At 37.4% G+C, this 20,446-nt stretch overlaps 1 protein-coding gene across 1 annotated transcript; it reads left to right on the forward strand.

Annotated features, from left to right (window-relative positions):
- Nucleotides 1–2: 2 nt before the first annotated feature.
- LOC148275443 (UDP-glucose:glycoprotein glucosyltransferase-like) lies at nt 3–20,442 on the forward strand (the record flags this gene model as incomplete). The annotated part of the gene is made up of 11 exons (XM_088235706.1): nt 3–79; nt 373–631; nt 1,909–2,144; nt 4,595–4,777; nt 5,663–5,859; nt 7,921–8,116; nt 8,881–9,094; nt 10,560–10,813; nt 11,547–11,768; nt 19,324–19,503; nt 20,299–20,442. Coding segments are annotated over exons 2-11 (2,076 nt in total), but the record flags the coding sequence as incomplete, so codon positions are not given.
- Nucleotides 20,443–20,446: the final 4 nt, after the last annotated feature.

Raw genomic sequence — 20,446 nt, forward strand, 5'->3', positions numbered from 1 at the left:
GCTACAATCTACAATTGGTTGCTTTGCTTTTGTCTTGTCATTTTATCCCGATGACAGTTGGCTACTACTTCCTAACAAAGTGCGTTTCTTTTTAATTACTGTATAATAAAACAAGCGATTGTACATCGTGGTTTAAAAACAATAAAACGCCAACAAATTATATTCCCGCTATTGACTGCACCGCGCAAACTCAATTATCCGACGCGGCTTTGTAAAATTTGTTGGTTATGTCGGCTTAAGACGTCAGCTGTATACATTTAAAATCTCGAATATACTAAATTAAATTATCTTTTAAATGTTGATTTTCTTGCGACGCGTGTTATTTTGGGTGACTTATCGATTTCTTGTAATTCCTAATCTATGTTGTTTCAGGTCTCCGCGATGAAGGCATTACCGACTTTTGCGGGGCTTCTCTTTATCTGTTTAGTTTCCTTTCCTTCGTCGCTGGACGCTACCGAGTCGAGGCGCCAGGACAAGAAGGCCAAGTCAGTGACCACTCTGCTGAACGCGAAATGGGCCGTGGCTCCGATCGTTTTGGAAATGGCGGAATACCTGGCGGAGGAGAGCCCCGACTTGTTTTGGGCGTTCGTGGAAGGCGTAAACGACCTGACGCCGGCGCTCGAAGACCTCGGTAATTATATAGATAATTTTAAACGGCGTACAGGTGTCGCTTATTATGTGAAATAATTCAATCAGATAAATCTCTTCACAACGATAAAGGTTTCTGCTCTTTAATTTCACTAAAATCAACAGATGGAAGAATTGGAAAAAGTCCCACGATGTACTACTAAAATTCCCAAATGACTCAAATGTATGCCTTACCACAATAGAATTAAAGTACTAGGAAGAAAGACGGAAGAGAGGGAACTTGATAGAAACTTATAAGATACTCAACAACTACTATGACTGCCCCCTGCATGAGATTTATCAATTAATTCCCAACACAAATTTACGGGGTCATAACTGGAAGCTCCGTCGTCCCCAATCCACCTCATTCTGAGAAAATCTTTCTTTCCAGCAGGGTAATTTCAGACTGGAATAAATTACCAAGTCTAGTTGTCCATTCCATTTTGTTCAATCAGTTCAAAAACCGTTTGGATGCTTTTTAGAAGGAAGAAGAACTTGGACAAAAAGCAGTACACGAGATATAGGCGAATCAGCAAGGGCTGCCTGCCGATAACCGATAATAATAATTATTAGATGTCAATAAAATGCACATTTTTAGATGGCTGATAAACCACATGAAAATACGCGTAATAATATAATTACATATTAACTCGGCTCCAGGGTACAATGTGTTCAGTCTTTTTGGCTGATTATGGTTTCATGTCTCTCGGTTAACATAATTTATTTGCGGACTTATTTAGTCCATTCAACAATGGCTAACACATTTCCTTATAATACATACAGGTGCAATTGATATAAAATACAACTATTGAAAATCAAAGTTATCATGTGTCGTTTAAAATTTTTTTTATTATTTTTTTCTTTTTTAAATTCTAAACAATTTTTTTTTTTAAATTCCCGCCAAACTGCAAAAGCAGTTTTTTTGCAGGGATTTCTCTCTTTAAACATTTTTGTAACACAATATAATAAATGTTTAAATAAAATATTTTTAAAAAAATCTTAAAAATATCAATAAAATAAAAGTTTAAAAAAAATTCAATACAAGTAAATCAAGTCTTTTTTGAAAACGAAATATATAAAAAATAATAAACAAACACTTTTTTTGACACTGTTTTAAATTGTTTGGTTTCCCCATTTTTTTATAATTTTTTTTTTTTTTTACAGACTAAACTTAGAATTTAAGAAAAAGATTTTTAAAACCAATTTTACTTTGTTTTTATTCATATCACTATTTTTTATTTCTAAATTGCATTTTCTAAATTTTTTATTTCTAAATTGCAGAAACGGACAAGGCCAAATACGAGCAAGCCCTCGAGGTGGCATCCTTGCTGCTCAGTTCGGCCCGCGTGAAGGTTATGAAGCTCGGGCTGGCGCTGCACATCTCCTCGCCGCTGGTGGAGACCTTCGGCCAGATGGGCCTGGAGGCGGGGGCCGCGGGGAAGGACTGCCCGGCGATGGTGCACATCGGTGACAATCTCGTTTGCTCGGCTGACGAGCTGCCGCAGATTGTTAAAGAGGCAAGTCTTACCTACTCGGTATGTCCGGGAAATGAGTTCCGTTTGATAGGTTAAAGAAAACGAGTACATGTTCAGATAAAAAGTATTGTGGAAAAATCTTCCAGTTTCGGTGCTGTAATACGGTGGTGTTTATTGGCAAAACTTGGTACAGATAGTTAACCAGCAGTACAAAAAAAATCATATAATATAAATAAGTTCTTATAATATACGAAAGGTAGTTAACATAAGCATTTTGACATGTAACATTGCAAGGAAATATGTGAGGGGGGGTATTCGAAGCAAATTTAGAAAACTCCACCAAAAACATAAAATTAGTTATTTATTTATTAATTTACACGCCCTATGGGCTTTTACATTTATAAGAAATGCATTCAAGCGCAACAGTGAAACATGAGTATGTACATTTAGTTAAAATTAAAGATAACATAAGAAAAACTAAAAGATACAATAATAAGTAAAAATAAGGAAATGTCCCAACATAGGTATATGGGTATATAGAAAAATATTTAATAAATTTACATATAAAAACATACACACATACATACACATGCATATGCATACATACACATATACATACATGTAAATATACAGGGTGTTCTTTAAACCCTGTCACATCCGAAACCACGATGATCAGTATGACCAAGAAGACATATTGGCACATTAAAATACACTTTTAGAACGAATAAAATTTACAAAAATAAAATATAAATAAAAACAAATGGTTGCTTACTTCTGCAAGGGTGAAGCGAGGAGAGGGGAGGGGGGGAGTCTGATACACCGTCAACCATATAGCCACACCCCCCTCGCTTCTCCCCTGCAGAAGTAAGCAACCATTTGTTTTTTTAATTTTTTTTTTTTTAATTTCTGCATTCTAAATATTGTTTTAAATATGCTAATATGTCTTCTTGCCCATACTGATCATCGTGCTTTCGGATGTGACAGGGTTTAAAGAACATCCTGTTTATACATACAAATATATACATTATTAAGAAATTTTATACAGATTAATTTATAACCTTTTGAATACTTAACCTATAATTATATAAAGACCGACGAAATATATCAACTTCACCATACTCGTTACCTAGCCGCCGGCCGCTGGCCGGTGTAGTCTAGGTATTGGTGAATTGTCATAATTATGACTGCCAGGAGATTCAAAAAATAACTTTAGCTGCCGAGTATTTCGAACAGCTACTTTTATGCTGACAACACTAGTTAATTCCGGGACGTCCAATACGCCAATTATTATTTTATATAAATTTAATAATCATTTATAATTCTTCTTTTAAAAAGAGTTGACATATTTAGTATTCAAAATAAATTATCGTAATCAATATTTTCAGTGGGTATATTAAGTTTGATGCTAAAATAAACTATACATGAAAACCTACCTACCTAAATAATAGGGTAATTCAAAACTGTCTCTAAATCTTACAAAAATAGATTTCAATTATACTACTTGACACCGCAAACTTATTTATATATACGCTCAATGGATATTTTTTATGACATTTATGCGTAAAAAAATATTATAAAGGAAGAAAGACAATGTGTATATAGTAGACTTGGTGGGAGTGGAAGCGGGAGAGAGGTGTTTATAATTGAATTTGATTCAGTGATCGTTTGAAAGAAGACAACTTGTTATCGAGGAAATCAAGACTGGTATGTTTGTTGTCAGACCTGAGAATTCTGGGCATAGGGGAATGAAAACCATAGTTAGTTCTATGGTTATCGGTATGAAAGTCTGTTTTGTCTGAGGATTCCAGTTTGTATATTTAATATAATTGAGCTCAGTAGTTCAGGCCCATCAAAGAGTGAGTTGAGAATTTTAAATTGGACTAAAAGGTCGGATTTATTTCGACGGTCTTGAAGAGAAGATATATTTAAGCTAGTTTCTAGCCCATTATACGTATATTGGTCTCTGGATAAGCCCAACCTCCAGCCTATCTTTCTTAAAAATCGATGTTGAACTGATTTAATATTTTTTATGTGAACATCATAATATGGAGACCAGATAACAGAGGAATACTTTAGGTGCGGGCGAACTAGGGAACAGAAGAGAGTTTAAATGGTTTTGATATTTTTGAAGTCAGTTGTGCTTCTTTTAATAAATCCAAAGAGTTTTAAGGATTTATTTGATAACATGTTAAATATGAATTGTAAAAGAAAGTTAAGTGTCAAGTATAATACTTAAATCTTGTATTCTAGACACAGATGATAATATTTCATCGTTCAGTGAGTAGTCGAATATGATTGGATTTTCCAGACGAAAAAAATCTCATAACCTTGCACTTACTTAAGCTGAAATGTAGATTATTGGATGAGCACCAGGAATATAGAATAGACATTAATTTACTGCTGCCACTCTACTCTCTGGTCTCCACATACAGTCAACATGAATGATTATTGTCACTATGAATGATCACATGATGTTATGTTTTTTTTTGCAGCTCGATGAATCAAAGATAGAGACTTATCAAGTGGACCACCACTACCCTGGCTCGGCCAATCGCAGCATCACAGCCGTCCTCTACGGGGAGCTGGGAAGCCGAGAGTTTGCGGTTCTGCACAAGGCGCTTGTTAAAGAGGCACAGCTCGGCAGGATCGATTATGTAGTGCGCTGGTATGTCAAGGTTAGTACTATTATCGTTATACTTTTTAAAACATTGTACACAAAAAAATATTTAGTTCTGTATCTGAGAAATTTTATAAAATAAATTTATGCAAATATTTACATGCAATTACGTATGTGTATATTTGTTTTCTTGTGATTTATATATCACAAAAATCCAAATTCCACAATGGAATCGGCTTTTTGTGATCACTATGGGACATGCATCTTTTGATAACAATACTGCTGGTTGATAGCATCGGGCAGAGGATAAAAAAAAGCATTTACAAACATTCTTCGTCTTCTCGCTGTGCCTTGTCAGGTCCCCCCAACGTTGGCTATCACTGCAGCAAAAGCGCTACTCTTACATTCCGCAGCCTGGATAACTGCTTATTGGATGTACTCGCCAAAGCGATTCCTGGGAAAAGATGACCAGAGTGGTTTCCCGTTGCCTTTTCTTGTGGTTTTTTCTGCCGGGGTTACCTTCCCCCAGCTGGTTGGTCCCGGTTTGGAGGCGCCAGAAACTCACCTTTCATCCTCTCGTTATGTACTGTGATCACAATGTTATTAATATGATCCCATTGCCCAGGGTTCGCGACGTGGACGCTAACGAGTTGGACTAGTCAGTAGTGTTGCTGGTGGAATGCAACTGGGCGTTTGCAGCATTTTATAGTATGACACCCTCCAGCAAGATGTGACTCACTGCGACCCTGCTGACAGTTTACCCGATCGATCTCTCTTTCAATCTATGTCTTGATTGTAAATTTGAGAAGATTATACACTGATTCTATTCTGAAAGGTTTTGCATAAGAGGTGAAATTTTTGAGTACACAGCTACATTCCGTTGACGCATTTTAGACAGTGCTCTAAAATGAATCTCCAATCTCTCATTATGTTTCTTTCGCAGAATCGCCAGCAGCGCCGTCTCCGGCTGTCGGGGTACGGGGTGGAGCTGCAGCTCAAGTCCACGGAGTACAAGAGCCAGGACGACACGGCGCCTGCGGAGGGGGAGCGAGGCGGCGAGGGATCCGACTCGGAGGAGTCGGTGGAAGATGAAAACGACCCCAGCAACGTTATCGAGGGATTCAATTTCGGAAGACTCAAGTAAATTTTTGTTTATTAGGCTCGAGATTTTTTAGGCTCTCATTTCTGCTTTTTTTATTTTCAACCTTTTGTCAGTATCTGGGCGGATGAAGATGATGAATAGCACTTTCAGGGTAAAGAAAATCGAGTAGAGATAAGCCGCCTCTTAGTAAAATGTTTAAATTCATATTTTTAATATCGTTCTAAATTATGTAAATTTTTAGTCGAAAAAAATATTATTCTCAATACGGCACAAATCATCCTTGTAAAGGATGGGTTGCCTTAACATAAATAAAAAAAAGTTGTCCGAGTCTACTGCCTGTCACTATTTCATAAAATGTCAAAATTAGACACTTAAACAAAATGGTCGTGAATAACACTGCACCTACTTTGAATTTAATTTGAGACAATAATTTACACATTTTTTTATTTACCTCGATTTCATTCTCCATTCACGCGGCGGCGTGCGGTTTGTTGAATTTCGACAGATCTAATGAGTTTCGAAAAATTTTCAGCGTAAAACCGGGGTTATGAAAAACGTAAAAAACATTTACGGGGGGAATATTTGAATGAGAATGCATGGAAAAAATCAGACCTAAATAATTCTGTGTATAAAGCGGGAAAATGTAAAATTGAGGAACGTAGAAATGAGGTTTTACTGTATTCGAGTAAGTTATATGAACTCGAGTATTTCTCTTTTTTAAAAAAAAAAAAAAAACATTTAACAAGGGGAATTATTACCTTCATAAACAGTGCGATTAAACAAAATTATAATACTGTCCATCATGTGCCCTACGAAATCACCCAACCTTTCGAATACCTAGCGTCAATACGAACTATTGTCAGAATTCGTTTTTACACAGATCGTGTTCCACTTTTAACAGCTTTTTTAACCATATAGATATCATACATACTATCATACAGGATAACAATTATTTAAAAATAGTGTATTGAAAACTTTTGAATAAAACTCCCGTTGATCCCCTTTGCTCTTACATCACTTCAAATTACATACATTAATATTATTATTATAAATCAAATTTCTCTTTTGAAATTTGTATTACTACTAAAATCGCTTTAATGAAATTTTGTCGACTTCTCTTGGTTTAAAATCTTCTCCTTATATTGCTTTTTCAAATTTTAAAGATTACTTGCTATACCTGTTATTCTTTCTTTTTTCTCTGCTGCTTTGACATGTTTTTATACTTTTAAACTACTTTTAATTACTTATATTATATATGTATATAAAATCAATATATTGCTGCTCTTACTATAATTTGTCATTAATTTTGAAGATGTTTTTTAAATTGACTTAAATTTACTGTCTTATATTTCACTTAAAGATTCTTCTCATCGTTTCTTTGAATCCCTTAAAATATGTATGTGTATATTTATGTTTTTCCTTTTTTTTTAAAAATGTTATTACTATTTTATTTTATTTTTACATCTGAGCATGTTTTTCATTCTTTATTTCAATTCTTAACTTTGAATTACTCTTACAAATTTTCTTCATTTTTAATATTATTTCCATTTGTAAATACTCACTACAAACTATAAATATCTTTTTTTTAACTTAAATTTTAATTTTTAAACAACTTTTATTTATGTTTTTTTTTCCTTCTCTTTTTCATACTTTCATTAATAACCTTACATATAATTGCTTTATAATATGGAAACTTCACTGGTCCATTAGAGTTAAGTCTTACTGTATAAAATATTAAACTTTGCAACTGTACTGTATGTTTCCTAAATAAAATAAAATAAAAAAATACTCTAGGTAAACTCAAAAAAAATATTATTTAGTCTTTATGTTATTGTAATAAAAAAATGTGTCAAAATTAAATAGTGTGTTGTATGAACAAATTATGTCATCTTTATTAGTGGTGCAATGGGTTTAATTGTTGAAATCAAACCAATTCAACACCACGGAGAGAGCATTGTTAATGTCATAAATAGCCGATTGGTGTCGTTTTACTCTGAATAGAATTGACGTATCATCTGCAAATAATACAATGTATTCTTCGTTCCGCCCGGACACGGAGCCTCGTTCGTGTGTATTAAATGAGATGTTCGTATTTGTAGGAACCTGTTCCCCGATATTCGCGGGTCGCTTGACAGGTTCAAGAAACATCTCTTGGACCAGGAGTCGGAGCTGGCTCCCCTCAAGGTGTGGCAGTTCCAGGAGTTGTCGCTGCAAGCCGCCGAGAGTGTCATGGCCGCCCCTCCTCACGAGGCCCTGGCGCACTTCATCAATATAGCCCAGAACTTTCCCATGCAGGTATATCATCAGTAGATTTAACAACAAACTTGGTATTCAGGCTTTTGTTTTATATTAATATTTGGCCTTTCTAATCTGAATGAATGAATGAATTTAAAAAAAAGGAAAAACACATTAAAAAGTTGCTGTGTTGTGACTATGACCTTTCAGCGGATAGCACAGCTGAATTCATTCAATATTGAATATATGCGAGTGGAACTAATGCCCAAGCATGCCTCAATCTCACGGTATGTCACATCTTGCAATATCGGTTCACGCAAAGCATCGATTTTTTCTGGCACAACAGCTGATTTTGGATGACCTTCATGAAATTTGTCCTGTAACAAAGTGCTACCACGATTGAATTCAGAAAACCAGCGAAACACGGTGGCTCGAGACGGTGCTTCATCACCAAAAGTCGCAGCGAGTTGATCGGCACACTGTTTTTGGTTTAATCCACGTTAAAAGTCCTAGAAAATCATCGCGTGAAAATGTTCACGATTTAGTTCTATTTTTTTAACAAAATTAATTTTTCAAGTATCTGAAAACAACACAAATATCACTTGTATGACAAAACGTTCTGCGTACGTTTACCATTAAAAATGGCAAACTTTACGATGACAATGTCAGATTTGACATATTCACACTGGTGTTGCCATATTTTAAAACTTAAGTAGCAACCCTCGTATATATGTTTGTGTTTATGAAAGGCATTTGTGCCGTGTACATTAATGAAATAAAATTTAGGATTTCACTCAAGGCTAAAGTTTATCCTATCTTTTTAGGCTAACAATCTGGTGAGGATAGCGGTCAGCCCTCAGCTGAAAGAAGAAATCAAAAACAACCAGGAGGTATTCGCCACGGCTTTGAATGTTCATCCGACCGACGCTGCTCTGTTCGTCAATGGGATGTTCTTCGATATGGACATCGTCGATATCATAACGCTGCTCCAGACCTTGAGGCAGGAAGTCACAACTATGGAAGGACTACATAATCTAGGTAAGCCACCACCGGCGACCCCTGACCAGAAACCACGGCAGTGCAATTCTTTACATTTCGTCAAGTTGTACCCATATTAAGTTTAATAATATTAATCACAAAATGATTGTACGCATATTCTGCTTTTCATACAGAAAACTTAATTTTACTTTGTTGATAAAATTGAAGATAAATGTTCACTTCACATTGTAATTGGGGCCCAGGTGGTTTTTTAACTCGTATAAATATGTCCTGATGAGCTACTTTGTTCTATAAGACTTAACAGTTGGAAATTCAGTAGAACTGGTAGAGAACTAATCATAGTCTGGATCCCATCACACCTTGGTATTAGAGGTAATGAGATGGTAGATGAACTGGCGAAAGCGGCTGCGATAGACGGCTCGCGTCCTCTTGAGTATTGTGTGTGTGTTTCCGACATGTCCCCTCGAATTCAGAACGAGGCAAAACGACAATGGAAGACCCAGTGGGAGTTTACCTCCAAATGTAAGGGAACTCTCTATAAAGATATCCAAGAAAGCATACCAAGCTCTCCTTGGTTTCACACAAAAAAATTGTCTAAGAGATTAATCTCAAACATTAGTAGACTACGAATCGGCCACTATTGCACTAATAGCCACCTTTTCAAAATTAATATTGTAGGAAGTCCATGGTGTGAATGTGGTTTGGACCATGAGACTCCAGACCATATATTCTTTGGCTGTCCAATAAGGGACAAACATAATATGTACTCCTCCTTAAAAAAATATCCTTACCCTATTAACATAGCATCACTCCTCTCCACCCTTGATCCTGAAATTATCCACCATATAGGAAGCTTCCTCTCAAAAAATATGATAAATTTTTAGTTTTTAAAAAAAAATGTTTTTTGATTTTTATTCCTTTAAATAAATTTTACTCTTGGCAGAAATCATCCTTCTTAGGATGGATTGCCTTAATATAAAAAAAAATAAAAAAATATGTCCTTTAAAATGCCCATTGGGCGTATATATAAGTCCTTGTGGCACAGAGAGAGTTAGGCGTTCTATGGGGTTTTTGTCGTCCATTCTAATTAAATTGTTGCTAGCCCACCTCGAGCGACCCACCTTGATGGAGCTGATTACATCGAGTGCTCGGTAGATATCGTATAGCTCTTTATTGTAGCGACAATGTCAATTCTCAGGTCTGAGGATTCTTCTTTCGAAAGCTGCAATGGTTCCCTCAATATTCTCTGTCATAAACCAGGTTTCGGAGGCATATGTCAGGATTGGTTTAGTCAGAGTTTTGTACAGTATTATTTTTGTACAATATTACCAACTACTCCATGTCTTTCTTACAATAGGAACTCAAGATTCGCTAGGCATACTCCAGCAGTGGACGAACACACGTTTTATAAAATTTTAGGAACAAGTCAACGCATGAATTACTTTACGTGCACCACAAAAAGTTACAAAGACGATTATGTTATTTTTTCTTTGACCGTTTCAAGGGTTGTCCAACTCCCGCATGTCCGAGCTGCTCTCCCTGGACTTGTCCCAGTCCGGGCAGTCCGCGTCCGGCACCGGGACGACCGCTTCCTCCGGCCCCGAGTTCGCTCTGGACATCCGCGACTCGGGCATCCTGTGGGCCAACGACATCGAGTCGGACGTCCAGTACCGGCGCTGGGCCTCCACCTACATGGAACTCCTGAGGCCCACCTACCCCGGCATGCTGCGGAGCATAAGGAGAAACTTGTATAACCTGGTAAGAATTTCAATTGCAATTTTTTTTTTGTAATTTTGTGACTATTAAATTTTTATCTCTGTGGTATTTATTAAAGCGCAATTCTGTGTGCAGACCAGGTTTCTGTGAAAATGCTAAACCACACTGTTTTTTTTCTCATTTCCTTTTTTAACTATCTAATTTGATTTCTCTCTCTAGGCTGAGAAGTATGACATTCAATCTTATTTTGTTGCCAAAAACCACGCGACAAACCAGCCATTTTTCAAACGTCGAATGACAGTTGTAAAAATTTGATTTATTGTTAAATCAGGTTATTGTCTTATGCTAGTGTCTCGGACTTACGGATCAAAGGTTTGTGGTTCGAATTCCACTCTACCGCAACTTAATTCCCGTTTTCTAATAGTGACTTATTTACAACTCATTTAAAATGGCCCTCAAAATGAAATATTTGTTTAAATCATAGAAACGCAAATGTTTCTTTTTAAAAAATAATAAAAAATGGAAATCGGTTTTATTGAGTATTTTATCTTTGTTTATGAGAAAGGTTTATTTTTTAGCCAATAGGTGGTTATAATAATATCATTTTATGTTGAAAAATAAGATATCTACTGCTTTTTTCACATGACGATTCGCTCAGGCGGGGGGGGGGGGGGTTCTTCCGCCATAAAAGCCGAAGCGTATTTTTTATTTCGGTCGGGTGGCTCCCTCCCGCGAGGGCTGACAATTCGACACTGAGTAGTGAATTTCCCGCCAGGTTGTCATCATGGATCCCCTGGCCGTGGATTCGCGGGCCGTCGTGAAGCTGGCCGAGTCCTTCGTGCGGCACTCGGCGCCCGTGCGCGTCGGGCTGGCCATGCGGACGGGAGCGGACACCGCGACCACAGGGCTGCAGGACCCGGGCGTGGCCGTCCTGTGCGCGCACAACTACATGGCGCAGGAGAAGGGGACCAGGGAGGCGCTGGCCTTTATCGTCAGCGTGAGTATTTTCAACCAACAATAAGCAGGAGTGTGAGGAATCATACGAAATTTGGCCGTTTGAGGTGAATTTAACCGACTAACGTTCGGACATTCCACATATCGTCGGCCTAACTTGTAAATCTCGCATGTCCCAAGCTTACTTTTGTTTAGGAAAGAGTAAAAATAGTTTTTACTTCAGTAGCGAATGGTAGCAAAGGTTTTTTTATTACTGTTAGTGTTGGATGCTCGATACCTTCGACCTCGGGACTGTAAAACAAGGCCTGCCCTCTCGCGATACGCGTGTTCGAAGAAAACAGGGAACGTTTGATTTTAGGTAAACTAATTGACGTTATGGTTTTCAGTGTCAATCCTGGAAGTAATGAAAGGAGTAAGGACTTACGGTTTCCTCCCTTTGGCACTGGTCCAGAAAGACACCGATATCGTTTGCACTGGTCACTTTGCACGTTTTCTTATATGTTGGTGATTCGAAATCACTGTCACGCTCGCGGTACGGTTTTCGTTGTTGTTTGCGGTACGGTTTTTTTTGTTGTGTTGTCACGCGTTGCTTTCTTGACTCGCCGCCAGGGAGAAGTAGGTATATTGGGATTCAAAACAAGGACCACCGGAATCAAAGAAGGGAATGGCTTGACACTTGAGTAAAAGAAAATGAATCCGAAACATACTCCCCCGCGCTGCGGAATATGACGGCATATTCCCAGTAAATGGTTCTGTTTTGGTTAACGGTTAAAGGAAATATGCCGACTGATGTGATGTATGATATGATGAAGGTTTGAATATTACGATTGTCACTACGTGAATATGAATAATAAGTGATGATGGGTGATTATAAACAATGTCTAATGAGGGATGATTATGAATGAGAACTCGATACTCATTCATCCGGAATAGGGCATAACTTGAAAAGTGGTCTTTTGAATAAACCACTTTCTGTTTGCACGGATACGATAAGATGTTTTCGAGGCAATAAAGCTGGATGTTTTGCGTCGTATGATAAATCTGAAGATTTTATTCCCCCACCGACCCGTATATTCTTCACTGTCAATAAAGGGATTTAATTTTCTCATTGATTTCGGTAAATCTTTTCCCAGTTTCAGATTCTGAATTTCCCCAATGAAGGCGGTGTTTTGAACAGATTTTACAAGATACATCAAAGCCTTATGCATTTCCTGATCTGTAGGTTGACGAAATGCTTTATCTTTTATAAGGGAAGAATTTATGAAACGTAATATGTATACTACGATACGTTGTATTTTTCTAAGTGAAGAATAACGTGTGATTAGCACTTCTAATGGACGCTGACATGAGTCGTTAACAAGTACGTTAGGGCGTTTTTCTAATTCAATATTTCTTGCTACGTCATTAGATTTACCAATTATCAAATTCGGCCAATCGTTAAGTTCCAATTTCAGCCATGAGGGGCCCATCCACCAAAGTGGATGATGTATCAGGTCATCGGGCAACAAGCCTCGACTAGCACAATCAGCTGGGTTTTGACTGGTAGGCACGTGCCTCCATTCAGCACACGGCAGCTTACGTTGAATGTTGGAAATTCGATTTCCAACAAAAACCTTATATCGGGTTGATTGTGATTGAATCCAAGATAATACGATAGTTGAATCTGACCATGCATATACTTTTGTTATATTGCTGATTTCTGAATGTGTTTTAAGAATGTAATGCATGAGATCAGCTAATAATGAAGCTGCACTGAGTTCTAAACGCGGTAACGTCATGCGCTTTACGGGTGATACTCGAGATTTGGCGCATACAAGTGCCACCTGGTGATGATGATTGGCTGTCGAACTGCGTAAGTAAACAACTGCGGCATAACCAGATTCACTGGCATCACAGAATCCATGAACTTGATATTCATGAGATCCGTTGTTAGTTATACGTCGGTTTACTTTAATTTGTGTAAGATTAGGTAATTGCGTAGTGTACCTTACCCATAGGTTATGTATGTCACTTGGGACGGGGTTATCCCAAGAGACCCCGAGCAGCCAAAGTCGTTGTATTAATAACTTGGCCAAGAATGTTAGAGGCGATAAAAATCCTAGGGGGTCGAATATACGGGCTAGCTCTGAAAGCATAGTCCTTTTTGTGCATGATCGGTTAAGTGGATTGATGTGATAAATAAATTGATCTTCTGCAGAATTCCATTCAAGTCCTAAAATTTTGATAAAATCACGATTAGAATCGAATTGTAGTGACGAAGCTCTGTGTTCTTCGGGTATAGCATTCAGAAACTGTGGTTCATTACTTGACCATTTTCTCAACTCAAATCCTCCAGAAGACATGATACCGTTTAATTGTGTCTGGAGACTCCGAGCTGATTCTAGCGAATCACAGCCCGATACTACGTCATCAACATACAGGTCTCTCATTATTACGCTAGATGCAAGGGGAAACGAATTTCTCTCATCTTGTGCTAATTGATGCATAGTTCTAATAGCAAGAAAAGGAGCCGAAGAAATTCCAAAAACAATTCGGTTGAGTCGATATTCTCGAATGGGTTCATTAGAAGAGCAACGGAATAGAATACGTTGATACTCTTGATGACCTTTAGTCATTTTTATTTGGCGATACATTTGACGTATGTCCGCCGTAAAGACGATTGCGTGAAGACGAAATCTCAAAAGAATTTCTACGATATCTGTTTGTAGTTTACACCCTGTCAACAAGGTGTTGTTTAATGAAGAACCTCGCTCATCCTTGGCCGAAGCATCAAAAACGACGCGAAGTTTAGTCGTAAGACTTTCGGGTTTCACGACTGCGTGGTGAGGAATATAATATGCAGATGAGGATTGACATTCACCGGGAGGAATGGGCTCCATATGATTGCTTGATAAATATTCCATGATATGATCATTGTATTCCTTATAAAAAATATGATTTTTTAATAGGCGCTTTTCAAGATGATAGAATCGCCGCAGGGCAATTGAATAAGAATTGACGAATGATAGTGTCTCTGAATTACGGAAAGGTAAATTCACTACATAACGCCCATCGGATTCTCTGGAGTGAGTGTTCTGGTACATCTCTTCACATCGTTGATCGTCCGCAGAGAAATTTGATGGCTCAATGTTAGGTATATTTTCAATCTCCCAAAGTTGTTGAACAGCACAATCCAGTCGAGTGTCATCAATTACAGACAATGAATGTGACAGTAAATTGATTTGATTGCTCGAGTTAGCAGACAAGACTCTTCCCATTAAAATCCAACCGAATACGGTATTTACGGCTGTCGGAGCCATTTCATCTCCTTCTAATTTGCCTGAAAGAAGAAACTTGGGAAACAACTCACCGCCTATTAAAATATCAATGGGACGAGGTTGGTTATAACGATTATCAGCAAACACAATATTCGATAGGTGACGATATTGAGTAGTGATTTGGTGGGTTGGCATGTCACCGCAAATACGCTCTAGTGTGACAGCTTCGGTTAAATATACTGGATCTGGTTTACCTACTGGACGTAGCTCAATGCTCACTTTATGAGAAGAGGTAGTAGGTACCTGACCAATGCCTGACATCGGGGTATCTACCTTACAACGTTTTAAACCTAATCTGTTTACGCAGCGATTTGAAATTATGTTGATTTGACTACCAGGATCGAGTAAAATACGAACGACTTGATAATTGCCATAATAATCCCTTACTTCAACTTCAGCTGTCGCTAAGAGGACAAAGGAAGGTGTAGGGCGTGATGCCGAATACATATTGCTAAGAGTAGTAGCTGGAATGATATAATTATTTTTAGAAGTGGAAGCGATAACTTCTTGTGAATTATGAACTTCAGAGACGTTTGAAGAACACAAGTTTGTATTATGACGAGAATTGCATTTTTTGCAATTGAAAGTTGATTTGCAATTTGATAAGTTATGATTTGATCTCAGGCAGTTTACGCACAGTTTTAGTTGCTTAACGACATTCCAACGTTCTTTCGTGGGTTTCTCCATAAACCGTTCGCATGAATATATGAAGTGATTTTCCGAACATAAAGGACACGTTTGTGTATTCGCCAATAAGGTTGATGAGTATTTCGGTTTGTTAAACAGAGTCTTCTTGGCAATGACGTCAGGAGAACGATCTCTGGAAAGACGCGATCTCTCCAAAGCCTGACATCTTTCTACAAGAAACTCTTGTAATGTTGAAAACACTGGAAAATCTACCCCTTTAATGGATAATTCAAATGCTTCGCGTGAATTTTTATCGAGTTTAGTCAAAAGAGTGTGAAAGAGAATAAAATCCCAGTCAGATGTCGGAAGTCCTAATCCCTTTAGGATAGAAATATTTTCCATAAAAATGTCTAGAATTTTTCTTAACGCCTGAGGAGTATTAGTAGTAATTTGTTTTTGATATAAAATCTCTTCCCAACATAAAAATGCAAGATGTCGTTTATTATTATATCGCGCTACTAACGCATCAAATGCGTCACGATAATTATTAGCCGTGATTGGATATGCTCGCATAATGTTTACAGGCTCCCCTGATAGTGACGATATTAAATATTGGAACTTTTCCACGTTCGATAAGTCGTTTCTACTGTGCACTAAACTTAAAAATAAATCATAAAACGCAGGAAACTCTTTTATTTGACCGGTAAATAAAGGTAATTTTATTAGCGGCAATTTTGCGTAGTGCTTCTTTTCACACGTTTCGGACTGGACTTCTTTCTTCAATGGTGGTAAAACCAGTCGCTTGATGCTGAAAATCTCACACACGATTTCATCCATTTGTTCCTGAATCTCATTGTTCTCCCTTACGGCAGCTTCATCTTCAGAAATTTCGGACAAAATTTTTATTTGCGTTTCGTTAAACATATCCATTATAGGATCTAGCCGCTCGCACCACGATAAAAAACGTGGAATGTTTTCTGGATCGGACATAGCGTTTTTTCCCGATCGTAAAGCATCCTTCAATCTTTTTAGCGCGTGATTTCGCCTAGTTGTATAAACATTTACGCTCACACTCATGATTCTAAGTTAAAATAAGTGAAAATGATTTATAAGTTGCTAATGCTAAATGCTAAATGCTACTGCTAAAAATTATTGTTTGCTTTGCGGGACAGTACACGCGCTTATTATTGACGCGCGAAGAAGGTAGTTTAAAAGTTTTGATGCAAATAAAAAAAAGAGTATGACGTAAAGGCTCACAGAGATTTATGTAAATGAATGTTGTTAATGTTTTTACGATGATTATAGGTTAATAATATATTATAAATAAATATAAATTAATGATATGTTATGATACGATGAGAATTTAATCGTTAACCAATGCAGGTTTATTTTCATCGACAACGTGTCGCGAAAGGGCAAAATGTCCGAATATATTAATTATCCGGTTCGCAAGATAGACCAAATGTTGGATGCTCGATACCTTCGACCTCGGGACTGTAAAACAAGGCCTGCCCTTTCGCGATACGCGTGTTCGAAGAAAACAGGGAACGTTTGATTTTAGGTAAACTAATTGACGTTATGGTTTTCAGTGTCAATCCTGGAAGTAATGAAAGGAGTAAGGACTTACGGTTTCCTCCCTTTGGCACTGGTCCAGAAAGACACCGATATCGTTTGCACTGGTCACTTTGCACGTTTTCTTATATGTTGGTGATTCGAAATCACTGTCACGCTCGCGGTACGGTTTTCGTTGTTGTTTGCGGTACGGTTTTTTTTGTTGTGTTGTCACGCGTTGCTTTCTTGACTCGCCGCCAGGGAGAAGTAGGTATATTGGGATTCAAAACAAGGACCACCGGAATCAAAGAAGGGAATGGCTTGACACTTGAGTAAAAGAAAATGAATCCGAAACAGTTAGCTTTTTCAAAAATAATGTAACAATGTATGAATATGCAAGTTATTTATTTATTTATTTTAAAGAAAGAAACAGTCGACAATGATATAATAACATTTATAAAAAAAATACAGTTTAAAGACATACCAGCAAAGTTTCTTAATAAAAATCATATATATTATTAAATTGTGTTACAATAAAATAATGTGTTCATGTGTATTTGTATGAGAGTAAGTGTAGATGTGTGTTTATGTGTATTAGTGTGGGAGTAAGTGTTCAGGAGTGTGCATCATTAAATAGTAAGTGGGATCGTATCGCAGCCAGAAATAATAAGTCTTTATTTATTTTTAAATAAATTAAGGGGCATGTAAAATATATCAATAGATGAAAAAAAAACATTATAGTCAGAGCAGGAATAATAGAGGAAAGGGCGTTGTGTATAGTTAGTTAAACTCGCATATAGATTATTTGAACCCCAAACAGAAAAGTTTGGTGGAGTTTTCATGTCGGCCAAATGTTGTTTATAATGTGTTCTATTCTAGGGATAAATGCATAAGGTACATTTTTGGTCTTAGGAAATATGACTACATTTCTGATTATCGTAGGCAACTGTAATGGCTCAAAATTAGACAGCGGAGAGACTATCACTCCCTCTCACTTCTGTTCAATGTACTTCATAGTCCTAACGCTCCTATATACCTGCGTGAAAAATTTAAACGCTTATCAGTTTATGGTTTACGTCTTCGTTTTAATTCTCAAGGCACTCTTTTAATACCCATCCACAATTCCTCTTTCTTCTCTAACTCATATAGTGTCCATGCGGCTCGACTGTGGAATCATCTCCCATCCACCATCAAAGATGTTACTACATTATCTCTGTTTAAATCACGTCTGAAGAAACATCTCCTTTCTCTTCCTTAATCTCTCCTCCTTTCCTTTTTCCTCTTCCTAATTTTTTCCATTGAGTAATAGTTTTGATTTAAGGTAATTTATAAACAAATACGTTTATTTCTATTTTTATATATCTTAAGCTTTTTAATCTTTTTTTTCTATTGAATATCTTCTGTAACTTGAATTATAAAAATAAAACTTTTATTTTATTGGTTGGTTGGAAGAAATTGCCATTTGGCAATAAGCCCGCCAATGTACAAATAACATTATGTACAAAAAGTTAAATAAATAAATAAGATAAATGTTTGTCGCAAGAGGCAAAATTAGTAGTTCACAATGGAGTCCTGGTCCCGACCTTGATGTATGGGAGCGAAGTGTAGACTTGGAAAAACAGGGATGAAAGTAGACTGAATGCAGTCAAAATGTGATCTCTCAGGCGAATGTGTCGTAAAACTATGTATGATGGATGCACAAATGTTGAGATCTGTACATTATGTAAGGCTGAGATAAGCATTATCGACAAAATCAAGAAAAGAGCTCTGCGTTGGTTTGGACATGTAGAGCGAATGGACAGCGAAAGAACAGCTAAAAATATTCACGATGCAAATGTTGATTGCTGCAGAAATTGAGAAAGACCGAGAAAGACATGGCATGACCAAATCCAACAAATACTCGAAGATGGACATGTTAAAAGTCGGAATAATCGGCGCGCGTGCATGAGAAGATGTATGAATGCAGAGGAACCGAGATCTGTATGAAAAGGTAGAGGTATGAGAAATGGCGAAACGGCTACGCTAGGTAGTTCATCAGCAAAAAGAAAACTATTATTCGACTCAAAATATTGCAAAATGAAATGGAAATTCTTTCTTGTTTAGTTGTTTGATATGGTGGAGGAGAGAGAGATCACCGTGGCCGATGTGCAGAAGAAACTCAAGGAGTTGGGAGGGTCCGGTGTGGATACGGACGATGTGCTGGGAGTCGACTCCGACTACGACTTTGGCAGGAAACTCACCAATGAGTTCATCGCCAGAACTGGAATGCATACATTCCCACAGGTAATGTAAACATTTGGTGTTCCTCTGTGGGTTGGTTCCAAAGCATTAGATGGACATTTTGATTTGTACGTGGCACGGGCTGTTCTCTTTCTTGGAAGGCAATACAGAATAGGGAAATTTCACGTTTTTTTATTAATAACGCTCTATGAAATACAGGAGCATATAAAATATTTATAATTTTGAATTCTGGCAAAAACGGTCCATTGCATTCGCCACGCAACTATTACATCACGATTTGTGTAAATTTCAAACTTTTGTTTGTTACCGCTTAAATTTAAATAGAACATCGTCACTAATCTTGACATCACAATTATCAATGCCAAATATGTCATATTTTCATTGGGACATATTTTTTAATAATTTATTTTTCAAAGTTACATATGAAAACGTTTCTCCACATCATCCATATTGATTTTGAAAAGACAATTAATTTTTGTGAAATGAAAAGAACTAATTTCAAATTGATTCTTTTTGATATCCCACTTCACCGCCTACTCATTTTGAAATAATGTTGCCCATCATTGATACATTATGCATTATTTAATTGTAATTTTTTGTACCGTTTTCCTCAGTTTTACACTTTTTTTTCTTGCACCCTTGAAAAGCGTAAAACGGAGATTGTACTGTATCATTTTGTCTGTTATGAGAATGTAGGTATTGAATATATTTTGTATTTAGGCTATACAAGCTCCCTAGGCCACCGGGACCCGAGTAGATCCATTGTGACGGGTCCCACCGCGCGAGGAGATAGTAACGAATGTGATCTCACGTGGACTGTACGCTCCTTTCCTCCAGGTGCTGATCAACGGGGTTCCCATTCCCGACGAGGACATGACAGCGGAGCAGCTGGAGGACGCGGTGCTGATGGAGATCATGACGCACACCAACCGCCTGCAGAAGGCCGTGTTCCGGGGGGAACTCACCGACCACGAAGAGATCCTGA

The sequence above is a fragment of the Micrasema longulum genome, unplaced genomic scaffold, assembly GCF_059751315.1.
Source record: "Micrasema longulum isolate JH-2025_06_02 unplaced genomic scaffold, ASM5975131v1 h1tg001424l, whole genome shotgun sequence".
Taxonomy (NCBI): domain Eukaryota; kingdom Metazoa; phylum Arthropoda; class Insecta; order Trichoptera; family Brachycentridae; genus Micrasema; species Micrasema longulum.